This window comes from Electrophorus electricus, chromosome 24, assembly GCF_041902795.1.
Source record: "Electrophorus electricus isolate QZ-2024a chromosome 24, ASM4190279v1, whole genome shotgun sequence".
Taxonomy (NCBI): Eukaryota; Metazoa; Chordata; class Actinopteri; order Gymnotiformes; family Gymnotidae; genus Electrophorus; species Electrophorus electricus.
This window is the reverse complement of record NC_137520.1, coordinates 13,299,535-13,315,211: the sequence shown is the minus strand read 5'-3', so window position 1 is coordinate 13,315,211 and position 15,677 is coordinate 13,299,535. Positions and strand designations below refer to the sequence as shown.

At 44.7% G+C, this 15,677-nt stretch overlaps 2 protein-coding genes across 18 annotated transcripts in view; one reads left to right on the top strand and one right to left on the bottom strand.

Moving 5' to 3' along the window:
- scn8aa (sodium channel, voltage gated, type VIII, alpha subunit a) overlaps window positions 1-8,802 on the bottom strand; it is a 44,712-nt gene extending 35,910 nt beyond the window's left edge. For 9 of the 17 annotated variants that reach the window (XM_081707109.1, XM_081707112.1, XM_081707118.1 and 6 more), the window contains exons 1-2: window positions 8,500-8,802; window positions 4,832-5,163 (exon numbers count right to left, since the gene is read on the bottom strand). In XM_081707109.1, the coding sequence (XP_081563235.1) occupies window positions 4,832-5,107 (276 nt within the window). In that variant the 5' untranslated portion in view covers window positions 5,108-5,163; window positions 8,500-8,802. Of the gene's footprint in view, window positions 1-4,831; window positions 5,164-7,510; window positions 8,020-8,499 lie in introns of those variants that run through there. The other 8 variants (XM_081707106.1, XM_081707114.1, XM_081707116.1 and 5 more) reach the window with 2 other exon arrangements.
- On the top strand, window positions 5,875-14,824 carry LOC113584438 (transmembrane protease serine 12). Its single transcript, XM_081707249.1, has 6 exons — window positions 5,875-5,962; window positions 9,366-9,549; window positions 12,176-12,203; window positions 13,635-14,183; window positions 14,285-14,467; window positions 14,558-14,824. The coding sequence occupies exons 1-6, from the start codon at window positions 5,875-5,877 to the stop codon at window positions 14,813-14,815; spliced, it is 1,290 nt and encodes a 429-aa protein (XP_081563375.1). The 3' UTR covers window positions 14,816-14,824.
- The last annotated feature ends 853 nt before the right edge of the window (window positions 14,825-15,677 follow it).

Genomic DNA, 15,677 nt, shown 5'->3' with positions numbered 1-15,677 from the left:
CATGGTCACTGCCATCAAAGCTGAACGGGGCACCACGCGCGTTTGCGGCCGCGATGCTCTTCCCTTCAACTACGACTGTCTCGTGTACCTTTGGACCAACTGAAAGAGAAAGCATCATTAGGACCACGGACAACAACTCAAACGTCAGCGCTGAACATAATCACATATGACTCAAACATTACTTGTTTGGCAGCTGTATGCTTTTTATATAACATGTTTTCTGAAAACAAGCATCTGTTCAAAGGAGAAAGTTCATTTAAACAGCAATGTTACGTACAAACAGACATGTCTAAGAGGCTGTTTTATCCAGCACTAATGTTAAGGAAATGGCGTAGGAAAATCCAGATCAGTAAATATCCCTCTTTACATGTGTTTTGGATTCAAAAGGAGGAAGCAGATATTTGAGTCATACTGATTGAGGTCGCCATGTGTCTGCAGGCTGAAACCAGTATGAAAATCCACGAGACATCCAGACCACTGACCAATTTGGGGAAACGTTTAAAGCCTGCTGCAAGACCTGTTCCGAGATCAGGGTTCGTTTTCGTAGACAGGGTGAAAGGGTCAGGACAGGAAAAGTGCTGCTTAAGCCAGCCAGAGAAACGTGACAAAGGTACATGCAGTAATACACACACATGTCGAGAAATCGACCCATCCTCCTCCTTTTAAACACACACATACATGCGCACACGCACACACATACACATGCACACACCCGGTTACTACACAGCTACTGAAAAAGGTGGAAGAGCAGCGAAAGCAATGGAATAAGGGAAAGAGGACACAGAAGAGCATGCAGGGAGATGCACATGAATGGAAGAACCAGATAAAACCATGAAGAACAGAAGGGGCGACCGGACAAAGTCGTTAGCAACAAGCAAAAGGAGGTGGGACAGAGAAGAAACCTACACCAGCAGTAAGACCAGGCACAGTGTCAACTGACGCACGGCCTTCCCTGAGCAAAACAACGTCCCTAATGCACAAAAAGCACGACACATGCGGAATATTCATTGCAGCAGAGAACAGAAACATGCTGGTTATGGAGAAAACGCGTCAGCGGCTCACGCCTGCAAGAACGGATCACGGATAAAGACCACGCAAGGGCAAAGGCCGCTACTATAAAGGTCATGAGGACTAACGCACCGTTTCTGACGAGGGCTTGTTTTCTAGACTTAAGCCGGAAACGCAATATTTTATACACACAACACCTGCCATCATCACGAGAGACAGAGGGGGGAAAAATGAGTTGCATCTGTGCTATTGATACACGCTGACGGATCCCTGCATGCTGGCTATATACAGCTCAACTGTAGTGCTTAGATTAGCGGAGCTCTTAAGTGCTTTTTCTGTGAGATCAGTAGGCTATTGTGAATCTGATTTAAAGCGTAGTAGAGACAGAAGAATGCGAAGGAAAGAAACAAGTGTGAAAAAGCAAGAAAGGATGTGGGCGGAGTGAGTATAAGGGATATGAGATCGTAGGGTGGCAGCAGGGCTCAGGGAGAGAGATGCAGAAGGAAGGTGCAGATTACACAAGTGTAGCTGAGCAGGCAAACAAGCCCCAGATGACCCGCCGGCGTGGTCGGTCATAGAGACGGGCACGGAGGCTCGGGATGAAGGAAGGAATGAAACAGCTCCCATGCACTCGTGTCATTAAGCAGGACGCCAGCCTCTGCATCGTCCGCCGTTAGCAGGCAGTCTGCAGGACATGCTGCGCCACCTACATGCTAGCAGGCTAGCAGAGCGAGTTTACACGAGCACGTTCCAAATGCAGTTTAAACCAGACCTACGGCTAAACACCGTTCACAGTGAAACGTGCAGACCACAATTGCAGGGGCATAAATAATTTGCATCTATAGTTCTTTGACTAAAAGTTGTATATTTACTCCAAAATGTAAACTATTCCAAATACCGGAGAGCTAAATTTAGTGGATGCAATGAAATTCTTCAGCAGCAGTGGAACGCAGCTGGTGTTGGAGAGTGGCGGAGGGCAAGCTCTCCTCAGACTGGTGCATTTAAGGAACATGGTGAGGGTTGCATCAGAGTAACAGTCAGGAGTTTCTGCATACCTGCACATGTGTGCTACCTACCTGCCTTCTACATCTAACCCTTCAGTAAACAAACACAGAAAGAGAGAGAGGGAGGGAGAGAGAGAAACAGGATGGACAGAATACAACAGAGCAAAAGATGCAAAGAAAACATGACAGAGACAATAACAGACCATAAACGGGTGATCGGAGAGTAAGAAGGCTGTAGGCGGTCTTCCTGAGAGCGTGTGAAACCCTGCCCCCACACCCTGCCCAGCCAGAGTGCTGCGTCATCAGGGCCAAGCCAATGCTTTCCTCTCCCTGGCTTTACGGGCTAGCAGCAGGGCGGGACCTCTCTCCACCCCTCCCTCCCCTGGCCACGCCCATAGCCCATTCTCCCGCCCCATCCCAAATCCAGCAGCCCATGCTCGCACTGCCGGTAAGCAAAGCGGCCCTTCCTGCACCCACCCTATTCTCCACCCAGCCGAACCGCTCCTGCTCCAGTGTGATAGGGACAGTGTGTGTCTGTAAAAGCTGCAAAACAGGATTCCTCCACTGCCTCCCCTCCTGCAAACCACAAAGGCCCTCGGCGTACGGAGTCGTGTTTCAGGGAGTCGTGAAACTGGAAGACAATGGAAGTCCGTCGCTACTATTAATGCTACTACAACAGCAATAGCAGATGATAGACGATCACCAATCTCAGGCAGCATTTTAAGCCCCATGTTCAATGACTGAATATGAAATGGGAGAGATTCAGACTGGCACAAAACAAGGAATTCAGACAGCTCGCATTTCAGCTCTGTCCCCACTGTGCTGGTCCAGGGACGCTGCAGAAACGCGGCCGCCTGCACCCCACATCCGCTAGTGAACTCTGTCTGCGTTTTTGCCGAGTGGGGCTTCCACAAGGGGTTTCGTTGCGAGATGGCAATCTCCTTCTTGTGCAGAACAGGTTACATAACATACAGCATGTGAGGCATGAGAGCAGGATGGATGGTGAGAGCACGAGAGAGAGAGAGAGAGAGAGAGAGAGAGAGAGAGAGAGAGAGAGAGGGAGGGAGGAAGATGCAGAATGAGGAGTCTCAGCGCAGGCACGCATTAGCAAGCATCAACACACACACTCACGCACGCACACGCACGCACACACGCACGCACGCACGCACACGCATGCACATACACATGCCAGTTAAATGCATTATTTAGCGCACGACTCCATGGCAGCTCTGCTTAAACCTCACAGGTGCACTTAGCACCAAGCCACAGCTCTCTTAAGGAAGCCGGTGGGGTGCCATCCTCCTCCGACATTACAGCCATTAGAGCTGCAGAGGGATCCGGAGCAGGTGCACCATCAACACGACACCACAGGAGAGGAGGGAGACCCAAAATATGCCTGGCCATGTCAGACCCTAACCCCAGAGCCTGGGTCGACCCTAACCCTCTCATCATTTCAACTCGGCAATATTCCAATATTCAATATTCAAAGAAAAATGTGTACAGCAGACAGACATGACCCAGCTGCTACAATCATGGGGTGGCACTCTGATCCACTGGAAGGTGCTGGGGCATTTGTGTTTACATCTGTCTTTGCATTTGGTTGCTGCTCTTCTCTCTGATTACTGCCGGAACAACGTGGCTTTACGGTTCCTGTTGTTGACCTCCTCCCAAAGCCTCACAGCAATGAGCTCCCCGCAAAAGCCCAGCTCTACCCAGCCCCAGGGCACATGTCCTGCACATGCCATGGACCATGAGACACAAGAGACACAAAGCTTGGATTGGAAGTTCATGCTTTTAACATGACATCAATAAACCCCCCAAAATGTCTGTTGGCGTTACTAAATGCATCCTCTTGTTCTTGTAAGGACATCAGTAGTGACGGTACACAATTCAGGTACTGAATCTTACTGAGCAGACCTGAGGAGAATCCTGAACTGAGACTTAATGTATCTAATCAGCATGTCTCTCAACAGCATCACCAAGGAACTTGGAAGACACCCAGTGCTTTGTGGGAGCTGCTGCTCAGTCAAGAACTGATGCTTGACCAACCTACATATCACTGAGAGCTGTGATAATTCTGTTACACTGAAGGCAACACCCAAGAATTGGGGGGGGGGGGGGGGGTGCAGGGTAATCTATTACATACAACAAATATGTATAGTCACAGTACACTGTATTTATGATGAATACTAATTAATTTGAACCCATGGCATCCCGCCCAGCAAAACACAAGCATTCTGCTTCGGTTGCTGACACTGGACTATTTATAAAAGTAGAGTGCTATGATAGTCCTGCCTACATCCACTGCTACAACCAGGCTCTCCTCTTACACTGTCGTAACACCACACGACTGTGCCCGCAGCCGGCTTGCTTGGCACTGCGTTTGAAAACAACACTGATAGCCAAGCACAGCTTTCCCCATTTTGCTGCTATATCACAAACCTGCCAAACGTCAGCTGGGTTTGCTAGAAACGGTGTGATTACCAAAACTAGAGATTGTTTAAATATAGGATCTATAGATCCCGATGATGCCCAGTTTTCTTCCTTCAACTATCACATGTCATTTAGTGAGAATGGTTGATAAATACTGCACTGATTAAGAAGTGTGGCATTGCATAAGTACATGCCATGCACATAATCTGGTCTTTTATTTAGGAACTGTTAGGACCCTTTCTATGGCAGAGATGTTTCACAACTATCAAACAAGGCCCAACCCGCAGGGGAGCAAAAACAAACGATCCAAACTCCAGCCTCCAGCCCTGATGGCCACACTAGAAAGCAGAGGCTCAGTCACGTCCGCCAGGGAGATGCTCACTCACTTTCTTGTTCATGTAGAAAGGGTCCAGATCCTCCAGTGGTGTCGCCACCATTCCAGAAGGGATGTCGCCATAGATGAAGGGCAAACCTTTGCCCGCCTCCAGGTCGCTGTTGGGCTTGGGTTTGTTTTCGTCGTCATCATCACGGTAGCTGCTGTCCGGCTTGGGGGGAGGCTTGGCCTTCTCCTCTTCGATGCGCTTCTCGATGTTGGCCAGAGATTCCTGGGTAAAATATCTGAAGCTGTCAGGTCCTGGCGGTGCGAAAAGAGGTGCAGCCATGTTTTCATCCTGCAGCGACGGCTTCTCTACGTCTGTACCATCCAGGGCAGGCAGCTCTGCAGCAGGAGAGAGAGAGCAGCACTTGGGTCAGATCACTGGCCAAACCCAAACCAGAGTATTACAGAGCACTGGGCTGAATCAGAGTCTGTTTTAGTTAAGATGCCAATAAGAAAAAATTTTTTTTTTTTTTTTTTTTGAAGGTTTACCAAATTTTTTTTACCAAAAGCAAGAAGGTAGAAGTTTGTAAATGTTGTATTTATGAGAAAGAGAGACCTTATGTAGACAAACACATTGATAATATCATAAGAGTAATAATCATAAGACTACATGCAAGCTTTATGGGTATATGGGTATACATCACATACACACCCAAAAACTCACAAGCATCCATAAAACTAAAATAACACACGCTCGCTAAATTCAGAGCCTGTGATAAAGGCCCAAGCCCTAGATACTGTATGAGTCACACATTTTGATATATGGGAGGTGAACAACACATGTTTATGAGGGCCTGCAGGTGCAAACAACTGCTTCCATGAACATCAAGATACACTATGATGCGCAACTCGTTGCCTGCTTTAGTTCCACATTGTTGGTCTCCCTCATGACACATTTTTCACTTAGAGGCTAGTGGGAATTTCATAAACAAAGCCCAAAGCACAGAACCCTCCAGGCAGGTCTGGTGGCATACAAGCCACTGCCATAATCAGCACCATTAAGAAGTCAGCGAGATATTGAGAAGATGATGAGACACTCTTTATGAGACCATGGGAGTGCAGGACAGTGGTGGCGGTGGGCAGGATGGAGCCTTGGTCAACCACACCACCATCATCATCATCATGGCCTGCATTTCCTGTTCATTCATAAATCAGTGAAGACTTGACAAGCACTTACACATAAGGCATTTAAACAACCAGGCCAACCACGACATTACTGTGTCACCAAATGAAGAGCATTTATTTGCTCCATCAGCTCCTGAAACCTTCTCCTAGGGTACACTAAATGGAAAAAAACATCCGACGTTCTTTCTAATAATGTGGAATAATTATCAGTCTAAGTAACAGCAGATTAGGCTTTGTTACCTTGGTCGGGGACTTCACAACCTTTATAAATGATCCTACTTTCTACAACCAAGTCCACTAGAGTATAACACTCTGTCTCCAATCTCTCTACTTTAAACAGTGAATGATCAATTAATTTTTACCTCATCACTCTAATTCACATAACAACGCTGATCAAATCTACTGTTCTCACTGTCTTGCCCATAGAGCAGTCAGGCACAACTTTGCCACAACAAGTTTGTCACAGCTTTAACCTCACAAGACCCAGGGTCCTGCGCATATTCCAAAATGTCCTTTTATGAGGGAGCAGTGACTCACAAGGTTAACCAGTGCTTTCTCATAATAGACCTGCCAATACACAGTGTCGGTTCTCACTTGATATTTTTCCCTGAACCAATCAGAGGACATTGCTTGTTGCTGGTAATGATGAATTTTCAAACTAAATGGGGGAAATAATGCAGCAAAAATAAATAAAAGCTGAAAATAAGACTATGGCACAAAACTCATACATATGAGCTAATCTCTTATGTGCTTATATAACATGAACCACATCTTGTAACAGCACGGATTCAGTCATACTGGGTTATGACGACTAAGAACATATCGCTATACTGTATGTTGGGTTAAACAGCTCGGATTCATCAGTGTGTTCCCGCCTGACAGGAAACGTTGCAGTCAGTTTCTTAAGCAGGAATAAATGCGAGTTACATTGAATGTGACATTTGGATACAGAAACAAATTCCATGCACGGGAGCTGTCCATTCAGAACCACTCACTGGCGCTCGAGGGTAACTGCGAAACCCTTGCTTTAGAACCGTCTTACTGTTTATTTTGTATTTTTCTCAAGTATGCAGTTGATATTAAGTTACTTAAGGAACTCAGCCCATGGTGCTCTTCGGTAAGGTCATTTTTGCGGCGGGTAATTTAGAAATTAGACGAAGCACCAGGCTACTTTTATGTTAATACACGAGATCATGTTTGCTACGTTGCCAGCTCTACAGCCTTATGCTAGCAGATGAGTGATCATGCGAGGCGCTACACTAAAATCTAAGAAAAGCCATCCGTTTTTCATTCATTTATCTCGGGCAAGTCACAGAAAATGCTTTTCATAACGGACTCACGAAACCATTACCGACACGCAAAGACAACGTCACAGCAAAACACCTAAACCCAGAGCATCTGGTTATATCCACCAACACATCAGAAAGCGCGCTTTATATTCATTCTGATTTTGTAACTAACAGAAACAGCAAACTGTCCTTAATTCAATGGATTTTACACCGTGTTGTATCTTATTTGGCATGAAATGACTCAATGCGCAGTGTGTATCCAGTCGACTTACCTTTCAGCGATCTAATATCAAAGAGATAATTGTGTATATGTTGATCGGTTCGGCAGAAACAGCGTTTGCAACACTGCAGGGCTCGCGCTGGGCGCCTGTCCTAGCCTTTTCCCCCACACGAGCGCATTTCGATGAAAATCCGAGTGCACATACAGCGCTCAGCAAGACGTCTTCGTGGAAGAGCTGCCCAAAACACGGCGAAAAGGAGAATACTGCAGTGGGGGGGTTTCTTGGCGTATCTACCCCTTCACGAAGAGGCAACCTCCCCGCAATAGAAGGCACACATTGCGGAAAAGAAACGACCCGTTGCCTCGTGTGTACAGAAGGATAATCGGACGACGACGGGAGGGCTTGTTTTTCTCACGGTGTACGCGGCGGCTCCAGAAAACGCTGCCTACCACACCCGTAAAACCTACGTCGACCCCACAGTCAATCAGAGGATGTACTGGCCACAGAGTTCAGGCCAAGACGTCCACATTTAAAATAGCGCGATCACGTCAAAATAAAATGCGCAAAAATACAAAATAAGTCAAATGAGACTGATATAAGCAAAATGGTACGGGTGTAGTTTTGGAAACTGGATTTCAATGAACCCGTAACTGGTTGTGTAATATAAAATAAACTAAAAAATCTGTGCAATACATTTCAGTGAGTTGGCTTATTGTTTATATATCCGCCAGGCTGCTGTGCACGGGGCGATATGACATTATACGACCGGGCTTTAATGAACACGCCAACACTCCTCAGGCAGTGTATAAAAGGCCGCCAGCAACCACATCACGAAAATCACGTTTCCATGTCAAAAGTTACCTAAGAACACATCATTCCGACTGCAGACGACGCGCTCTAGCTGTACACCAGACAATAAGGCACAATAAGGCTCTCTGAGCCACTGCGACATTCTGATCGCCTGGTGGGCAGCAAAAAATTATTTTCCTACAAGAAGGCAAAGCAAGCATATTGTAAGATAAAATAACCAGCACACTTACTTTATAAATGTTAACGGCTATCCACAAACGCGTCGCTAGACTGCAGATGTCGAAAAGATTCGAAAGAAATTGCGGGTGTCGCCATATTGGTGCTGCCACCTCCTCTCCCAGTATGTGCAGTTACTCTGCATAATTGATGACTCGGAGTGAAATAACGGGGAGAGTCCACAAATACACCCATCTAGGAATAAGCAGTATTCTTATTTCCTCAAAACAGGTCGCATGGCTTTAAACTCAAAAATAATCATTAGTGCCTCCGATGGAGCCAATCCCACGTGTCTGCTCCCAATAACAGTCCAAACTACTCATTGCACTGGGTTATATTAATTAACACCGGGCCTGGAGCGCCATCAGTACGATTAAATATTTTAAAAAAAAGACCAATCAACTCCCTCACTCGGTGGAGTCTTACATACAAACACTCTGGCACGCTAGTAAGTGAAATAAGAAAAGACTGGCACGAGACAGGAATTTTAAAGCTATTATTGGACCTCTAGCTGGGCATAGAGGTCTATACATGGCCATTAAAACAACTAGAAGTCACGAACTTCACTCCTCTGCACTGAGGCTGCTGCTCGTACGTCACAAAGCGGGTGTAATTCGCATTTATCAAACTGTTTGATTACAAACGTTAGGTTCTCCTCCTCTCCACCTATCTCCTCACTGCAATCGGTACATTCAAAATGCATAAATTAACACTGTACACTTTTTTCCTTGTTAGTTCCATACTTTCGGAAAGTTCAGGTATGTATGATCGTTTTGCTGCACGACGTAATTACTGTATGACTTAGAGCATGGCAGGGAGCGATGCAAGGTGACGTAGATAAGGAGACTTAAAGACACTCGGACACGCTGCGTCTCCCCAGGGTGCGGACGGAGGCCTCTGGTGGGCGCGCCAGGCAGGTCTCGTATCGCAGGCGGGGCTCTCGCGCCAGCGGGCGCGTGGCCTTGGCAGGTGAGCATCCAGCGGACGTCCAGGCACGTGTGCGGAGGTTCTATACTCAGCCGTCGCTGGATCCTCACGGCCGCGCACTGCTTTGACAAAAACAGGTGTGTGACCTGATCCTGGACTGCGCTGTCGTATGAACGTAGGCGCAACGTCCGCGTTTCTGTAAAGCCGCTTTTCAAACTGGCAAATTGAGACTTTGAAAGATCTTTTTGCGTATAGTTATGACCATCACTTATAGCAGTAGCGCCGAATGTAAAGGGGCAAACCACCCACCCAGCAGAGCACATTTACAGCTTTGGTAGGGGAAAAGTATTTCATCAACGTTACTTCAGTAGGAACAGAGCAGCTCTGAGCTACAGTTCTCCGGATCAGGGCAGTAAAGACGGTTTTAAATAGACATGTCCTCTAGATGTCCCAGTTACTGTATGGTAATTCTTGTCAGTTAAAATTTGTCAATAATAATTATAATAAAAAACATTTTTACTAAATTTTCAGTTTTTTCCCCCCACATGCAGTTGTGTTCAAAATAATAGCAGGGTGTTTAAAAAAGTGAGTACAGCTCAAAATTCTTAATAGCTTTTATTTTCATACACACAAATGCATTGAGAACACTGCACATTCTATTCCAAATCAAAACATGAATTAAAATTCATCAAATGTGTTATTACTTTACAGAAAGTGAAGAAATGGAATATTAGGCTGTTCAAAAGAATAGCAGTGTCTGCATTTTTCTTTACAAACTCACATTTACTGTATAAACTGAAAAATGCTTGAATATTGAGCTTTCCTGTGAATCACCAAACAAATATTTAGCTGTATAACCACTGTTTCTGAGAACTGTTTCACATCTGTGTTGCATGGAGTTACTTCTGGCCCCTGTGAGCAGGTATCCCAACCCAGGACGACTGGACAACATTACACAACTCCTCTGCATTTCTTGGTTTTGCCAAGCATTTTTGATGTCACACCACAAGTTGAAAGACCACCAAAGTAAGGTCTGGAGATTGGGCTAACCACTCCATAAAGTTAATCTTTTTGGTCTGGAACCAAGATGTTGCACGCTTACTGGTGTGTTTGGGGTCACTGTCTTGTTGAAACACCCATTTCAATGGCTTTTTGTCCATCACGAATTCATTTCTGTTTTTCTTCCACGTCTTTCTGGTTTTGGTTGCCATTTTAAAGCATTTGAGAATTTTAGCTGAGCAGCCTATCATTTCTGCACTTCTTTATGTGCTTTCCCCTCTCCGATCAACTTTTTAATCAAAGTACACTGTTCTTCTGAACAATGTCTGAAACAGCCCCTTTTACTTTTTTTTTTAGAAAGAAATGCACTATAACCAGTATGTACAACATCTGCTGCTTTCATCCAATAATAGAGGCCACCTGTTTTTTCACAGAATGAACCTCACTAGTTGAACTTCACACTACTATTATTTTGAACATGTCCCTTTCAGTTAATTATTCAGTTACACAGAATCATTAGCATACGTGTCATGACTGCTGGGTCTGTTGGTTTTTTATTACTCTACCACACCTACTAGTACATTTTTTACCTTGTAGAAATATAATTTCTACCAAAAACAGTGATTGATCTAGTTAGTGATGTTGGACTGCTATTATTTTGAACACAGCTGTATCACCAAGAATAGACATTTTCTCAAGTAAGAAAATATATGTTTCTTAAATATTGCCAATTTAGGATTGGTAGAGAAATATATTCCACTTTGTTTACAGATTTGACTGTAGTGTAATAGTGGATAGATAATGGATGTTAATATCATAACATCATTGGAATATTTTTTAAGTAATCCATTCAAGACAATTCAGTCTCTGACACACACTAAGTTGTTAAAATTCTTTTCATTTTGGCTTGACACATATTGCTTTTTCTACATCATTATTATTCCAGCAAAATGTCTCCTAAAGCTTTCACCGTGCAATTATATACATTATACAGCCTCCCAACTGTGTGTACGCTTTCAGGACCAGTTACCGCCGTGGTTCTTGCCTCATGGTTTACTGTAATGTGACTTCACATCCCCCTGGATGTTCAGCAGGGTCAAGCAAACGTGAAGTTTGTTTACAAACGTCTATTTTTAGCTCGTTCTTGATGATCTCAGTTTAATACTCTGAATTCTGTTTGCTCTAAACCTCTTCTTGTTGTGAATTCTGCTGTCACTATATGCCTTCACTATGCCAGTTTGTTCTCACTGTCAGCATGATCACTGCTCATAGTAGTACTGTTCTTTCACCTAGTTTATTTATGTACATTTACATTAGATGCTGTCTAATTGGGTTAACCTGCTGTATGTGTTAAAATTATTTATTATATATATATATATAAAATAAATATGTTTTTTTTTATTTTACACACACATACACACACACACACACTTCCCCACTTACCCTCCTCCAGGTCATCTCTTCTTCCAAGCTTGGGTCCAGGGAGCTTGAGGGTCCTGCATAGAGCCATAGCTCTTCCCAACTCTTTTTTGAATGGAGATCTCTGATGTTGTTCCTGGGATCTGCTGAAGCCACTGTCTGCGTGTTCGGATTACCGTGGGAACCACTGTTACCTTCACCTTCCACATCATTTCCAGCTCTTCGTGTTTCAAGCTTTTTGTGTTCTTTGATCCTACAGCCTGCATCTGGGGTCCTGCCTGATGTGGTAGATCCAGCCTCTATTGATCTTGTACTCAGAGCTTGTTGCTGTGTTGCCATGATTAGTGCCTCCATGCAGTCTTTCCAGACACTGGTAGGATTTGCCGATGGTACATGGCGTGCAGGGGCTCCTCCTTTTCCAACTGTCCTTGGGTTTCTGCTGTCTGAGGTACTCACCAAGCACTTCAGCAGTTGTGGCCATCTTCCTGGATCTCTGATGTTTCGTCCTGGACAGTGGCACCGATGCTCACTACTCCTTGCACCCTCCCTTAGTGTACAGTCTCGGAGTGCTGGATTTGAGATGAAACCCTGTGTATAGTGAGGAGTTCCCTTGTCTTGATATCAGTGGCTTCCATCTCCTGCTTTGCCCTGCTGATTATGCCAGGTTGATTATTTTATTATATATATAAATATTTACTTGTTTACTTGGTATTTTATGTCTAAATTAAGTCAGCGCTCCTAAGGCAGGCAATTCCACCCCCTCTCAAGCCATGTAAGTTTCCAGAATGTAGCTGATTACCCACCAACTACATTCTGTAAACTCACACGGCTTGAGAGGTGAGCTACTCACTCAGGTGAAGTTCATACGACAAATCTTGCACGCAGTGAGATCATCTAAAATAAAGGCCAAATCCAGATTCTTGTCTCTGGCATTTACAATAGAGAGAACACCCTGACATCTTGTTTAATTCATCCAAGCTGCTCATGTTTTTCTTTGGAGGTGCGAGTTGTGCGTAAATGTGTTTATCAGCTTCACAGCTACCATGAGTATAGCACAGAATACATAAAAATAAACATTTATGATAGACCCCCTATTGAGATCACAATAAATGTTATATGGAACACATCACTGCCCAAATAAGGATTTTTCAAGAGCCATTACCATGTGTGCATAGTTTGATCAAATATATATTTTGATAAATTCTAATGGAATTAGTCTCATCTTTTAGTATTCTAGAGTTATAAATAATGTCATGGTTGAAAACCCTGTTTAAAAACCATTTGTCCATTTTTCATCCATGCATGAGACACACAAATATGTGAAAAAGCATGGCATGAATAAAGGTCAGGTGTGCAAGGTAGCCTGTGTTCAGGCTGGCCATGTGAAAGTTAAGTTAAAGGAGTAAGAAGTCATTTTTACCACTAAAAAGTAGCAAACAATAGGAGAGTAATTCTTCTTTTTAAATGTTGTTTCTATAAATTGCAGTGCAGATGAGATGAAGAATCAGATTGCTTTCTAGTCCTGAAAGTTTATGGTCCATAGAACAGGTGGCCATCTTTAAAATGGATTTAGTACAGGATTTCTGAAACATCCAGGCCACTAGGTGTCAGTATAATGGATATTTCATAATTCGAAGAAGAGTAATTGGAAAAAATGATTTACTGTCCTTTCAAAGGATCCGTTCGTGAATTATAGAGGTGTAGCATAAATTCCAGTGGAAGGCTCCCAACTGGAACTGTAGGTGGCCCAGTTGCTGTGGGCTTCTTGCACACCACAGGCACCAGTGCAATTGACATCCCATAGCTATGCCAATGTGTGTGTGTGTGTGTGCATACTCACACAAGTGACAATAGACTTGCATTATATTTATATTTAAATGCATCATCTGTGTGCTTTTGCCAACGCAAGCAGGTCGAATGGCTAATTTCACATGCTTCTTCCAGGGACACCTCACGGCTGGAGGTGGTAGCTGGCCTGTCCTCACAGTCAAAGCAAGGCAGGACAGTCCAGCGGCGTCCCGTGGAACGTATCGTCATGCATGACGACTACGACCCGTCGTACTACGACTACGACGTGGCACTGCTGCGCCTCCACTCCGCGCTGTACTACTCCCCTCACGTACAGCCCGTCTGCACCCTCCAGAGCCAGTTGGAGGAACGAGATCTCAACTTCAGCTCCTGTTACATCAGCGGTTGGGGCAGCACCACGGTGGACGGTTTGTCTTCACTCGGCTCTTTCTCTCATCATTCCTGTGCCAAGCTGCTGTACATATGCTTCAGAGGAACCCTTGATTGTTGGTCTTATTGCAGACAACAGTTTTTAACTACAAAAAAAACAGTAATAATGAATTCAGTGATTTTCTCTGGAAAATAAACATGACGTACCTGGGCGACTAAAATACAGATGTGTCAGCATCTGTTCCACTTTCTGGAGACAAGAGACGCTAAAAAAAAAAAAAGTTCAGCTACCATGATGAGAGGTTTTCATGTTTAGGGAACGTGGTAGACATACTCCAAGAGGCCGAGGTGGGCCTCATTGATACCAGACTGTGCAACCAGAGACGCTGGTACAACGGCCACGTCAGTGACAACATGGTCTGTGCTGGCGTGGAAAGCGGGGGTGTCGACACATGTCAGGTAACATGTCATGGCCCGTCAATCAAACACACTGCATCCGTCTTGCAGCCAGCGACCACAATTCTGTGTGCGACCTTCTCTGCCATCAAGGGTGACAGCGGCGGGCCGCTGTCATGCTACAGCGAAGACACAAAAAGGTTCTACATTTATGGTGTGACCAGTCACGGAGAAGACTGCGCCTTGCCAAGGAAGCCAGGGGTATACAGCCGCGTCAGCAGCTACACATCATGGCTCGACGGGATCCAGGAGAGGTCCGTGGGCTCAGACACAAACCCCACCACTGCACACGTCGTCCTTGCCTTGCTCTGCTGGGGTTGGAGCCTCGTCTCGCCCTGGCTGCCTCTCTGAGCAGCACCGCCCTGCTGGTTCATTAAGTACGTTACTCAAAAGAGTAAAACTGAGAATGTATAAAAAACAAGACAAAGCTGTTTTTTTTTTCCCCCTGCCATGGAGATATGGAAATGGCAAACATGGATTGTTTTCATCAGCATAACAAATTGGTCTGGTCTTTTCAGAGACCTCCATTGTTCTTTTGTGAATTCTAAACCTATGGATGCAAAAGTGTAATAAATTTGGAAAACCTGGCTTGGAGTTCTGGGCAGCTTTGGCTTTGCACTATAAGGCAGGTCAACCCTGTGCTGAATCCACATGAGGACTCATGGTAAACACAGAGGGGTCAGGGGGTGAGGCAGAGGTCGGAAACATCCTACAGAAGGGCGACCTAATTCTCATTCTCAGTGCCAAAGGTCAATATCGTTGGCAGGATTAGACTGACATGCCGGTACTTTCTTGCAGCTAAATGCACTACAGCTAAGTTTCTGCTAGATGGTACTAGATGGTTAATGTTTTAGAAATCCACTGATTAACATATTTAATGCCTGACAATATTTATTATATTGCTTGACTATTGCCCCAAACTTTACTGTTAGCTTATAAAGAAAACAATGCATATCCACTATTAAGTCCACTTTGGTATATACTGCATATCATACTGTCTTAATAGTAGAACATTTCCCATATTAATTAGGCTCATGTTGGCAGAAGATGGCAGAGATAAAATGGCAAATGCTGCATGTTATGCTATTACCACTGGAGACGGTGTTAACGTCTCTAAAATTCCTCCAGCTTCCCACTCCATAATTCTCCCTCGTTCCTCCCACCTGGGACAGGGAATGAAGATCAAGTAGGACAGCGTTACATGAAATTGCTC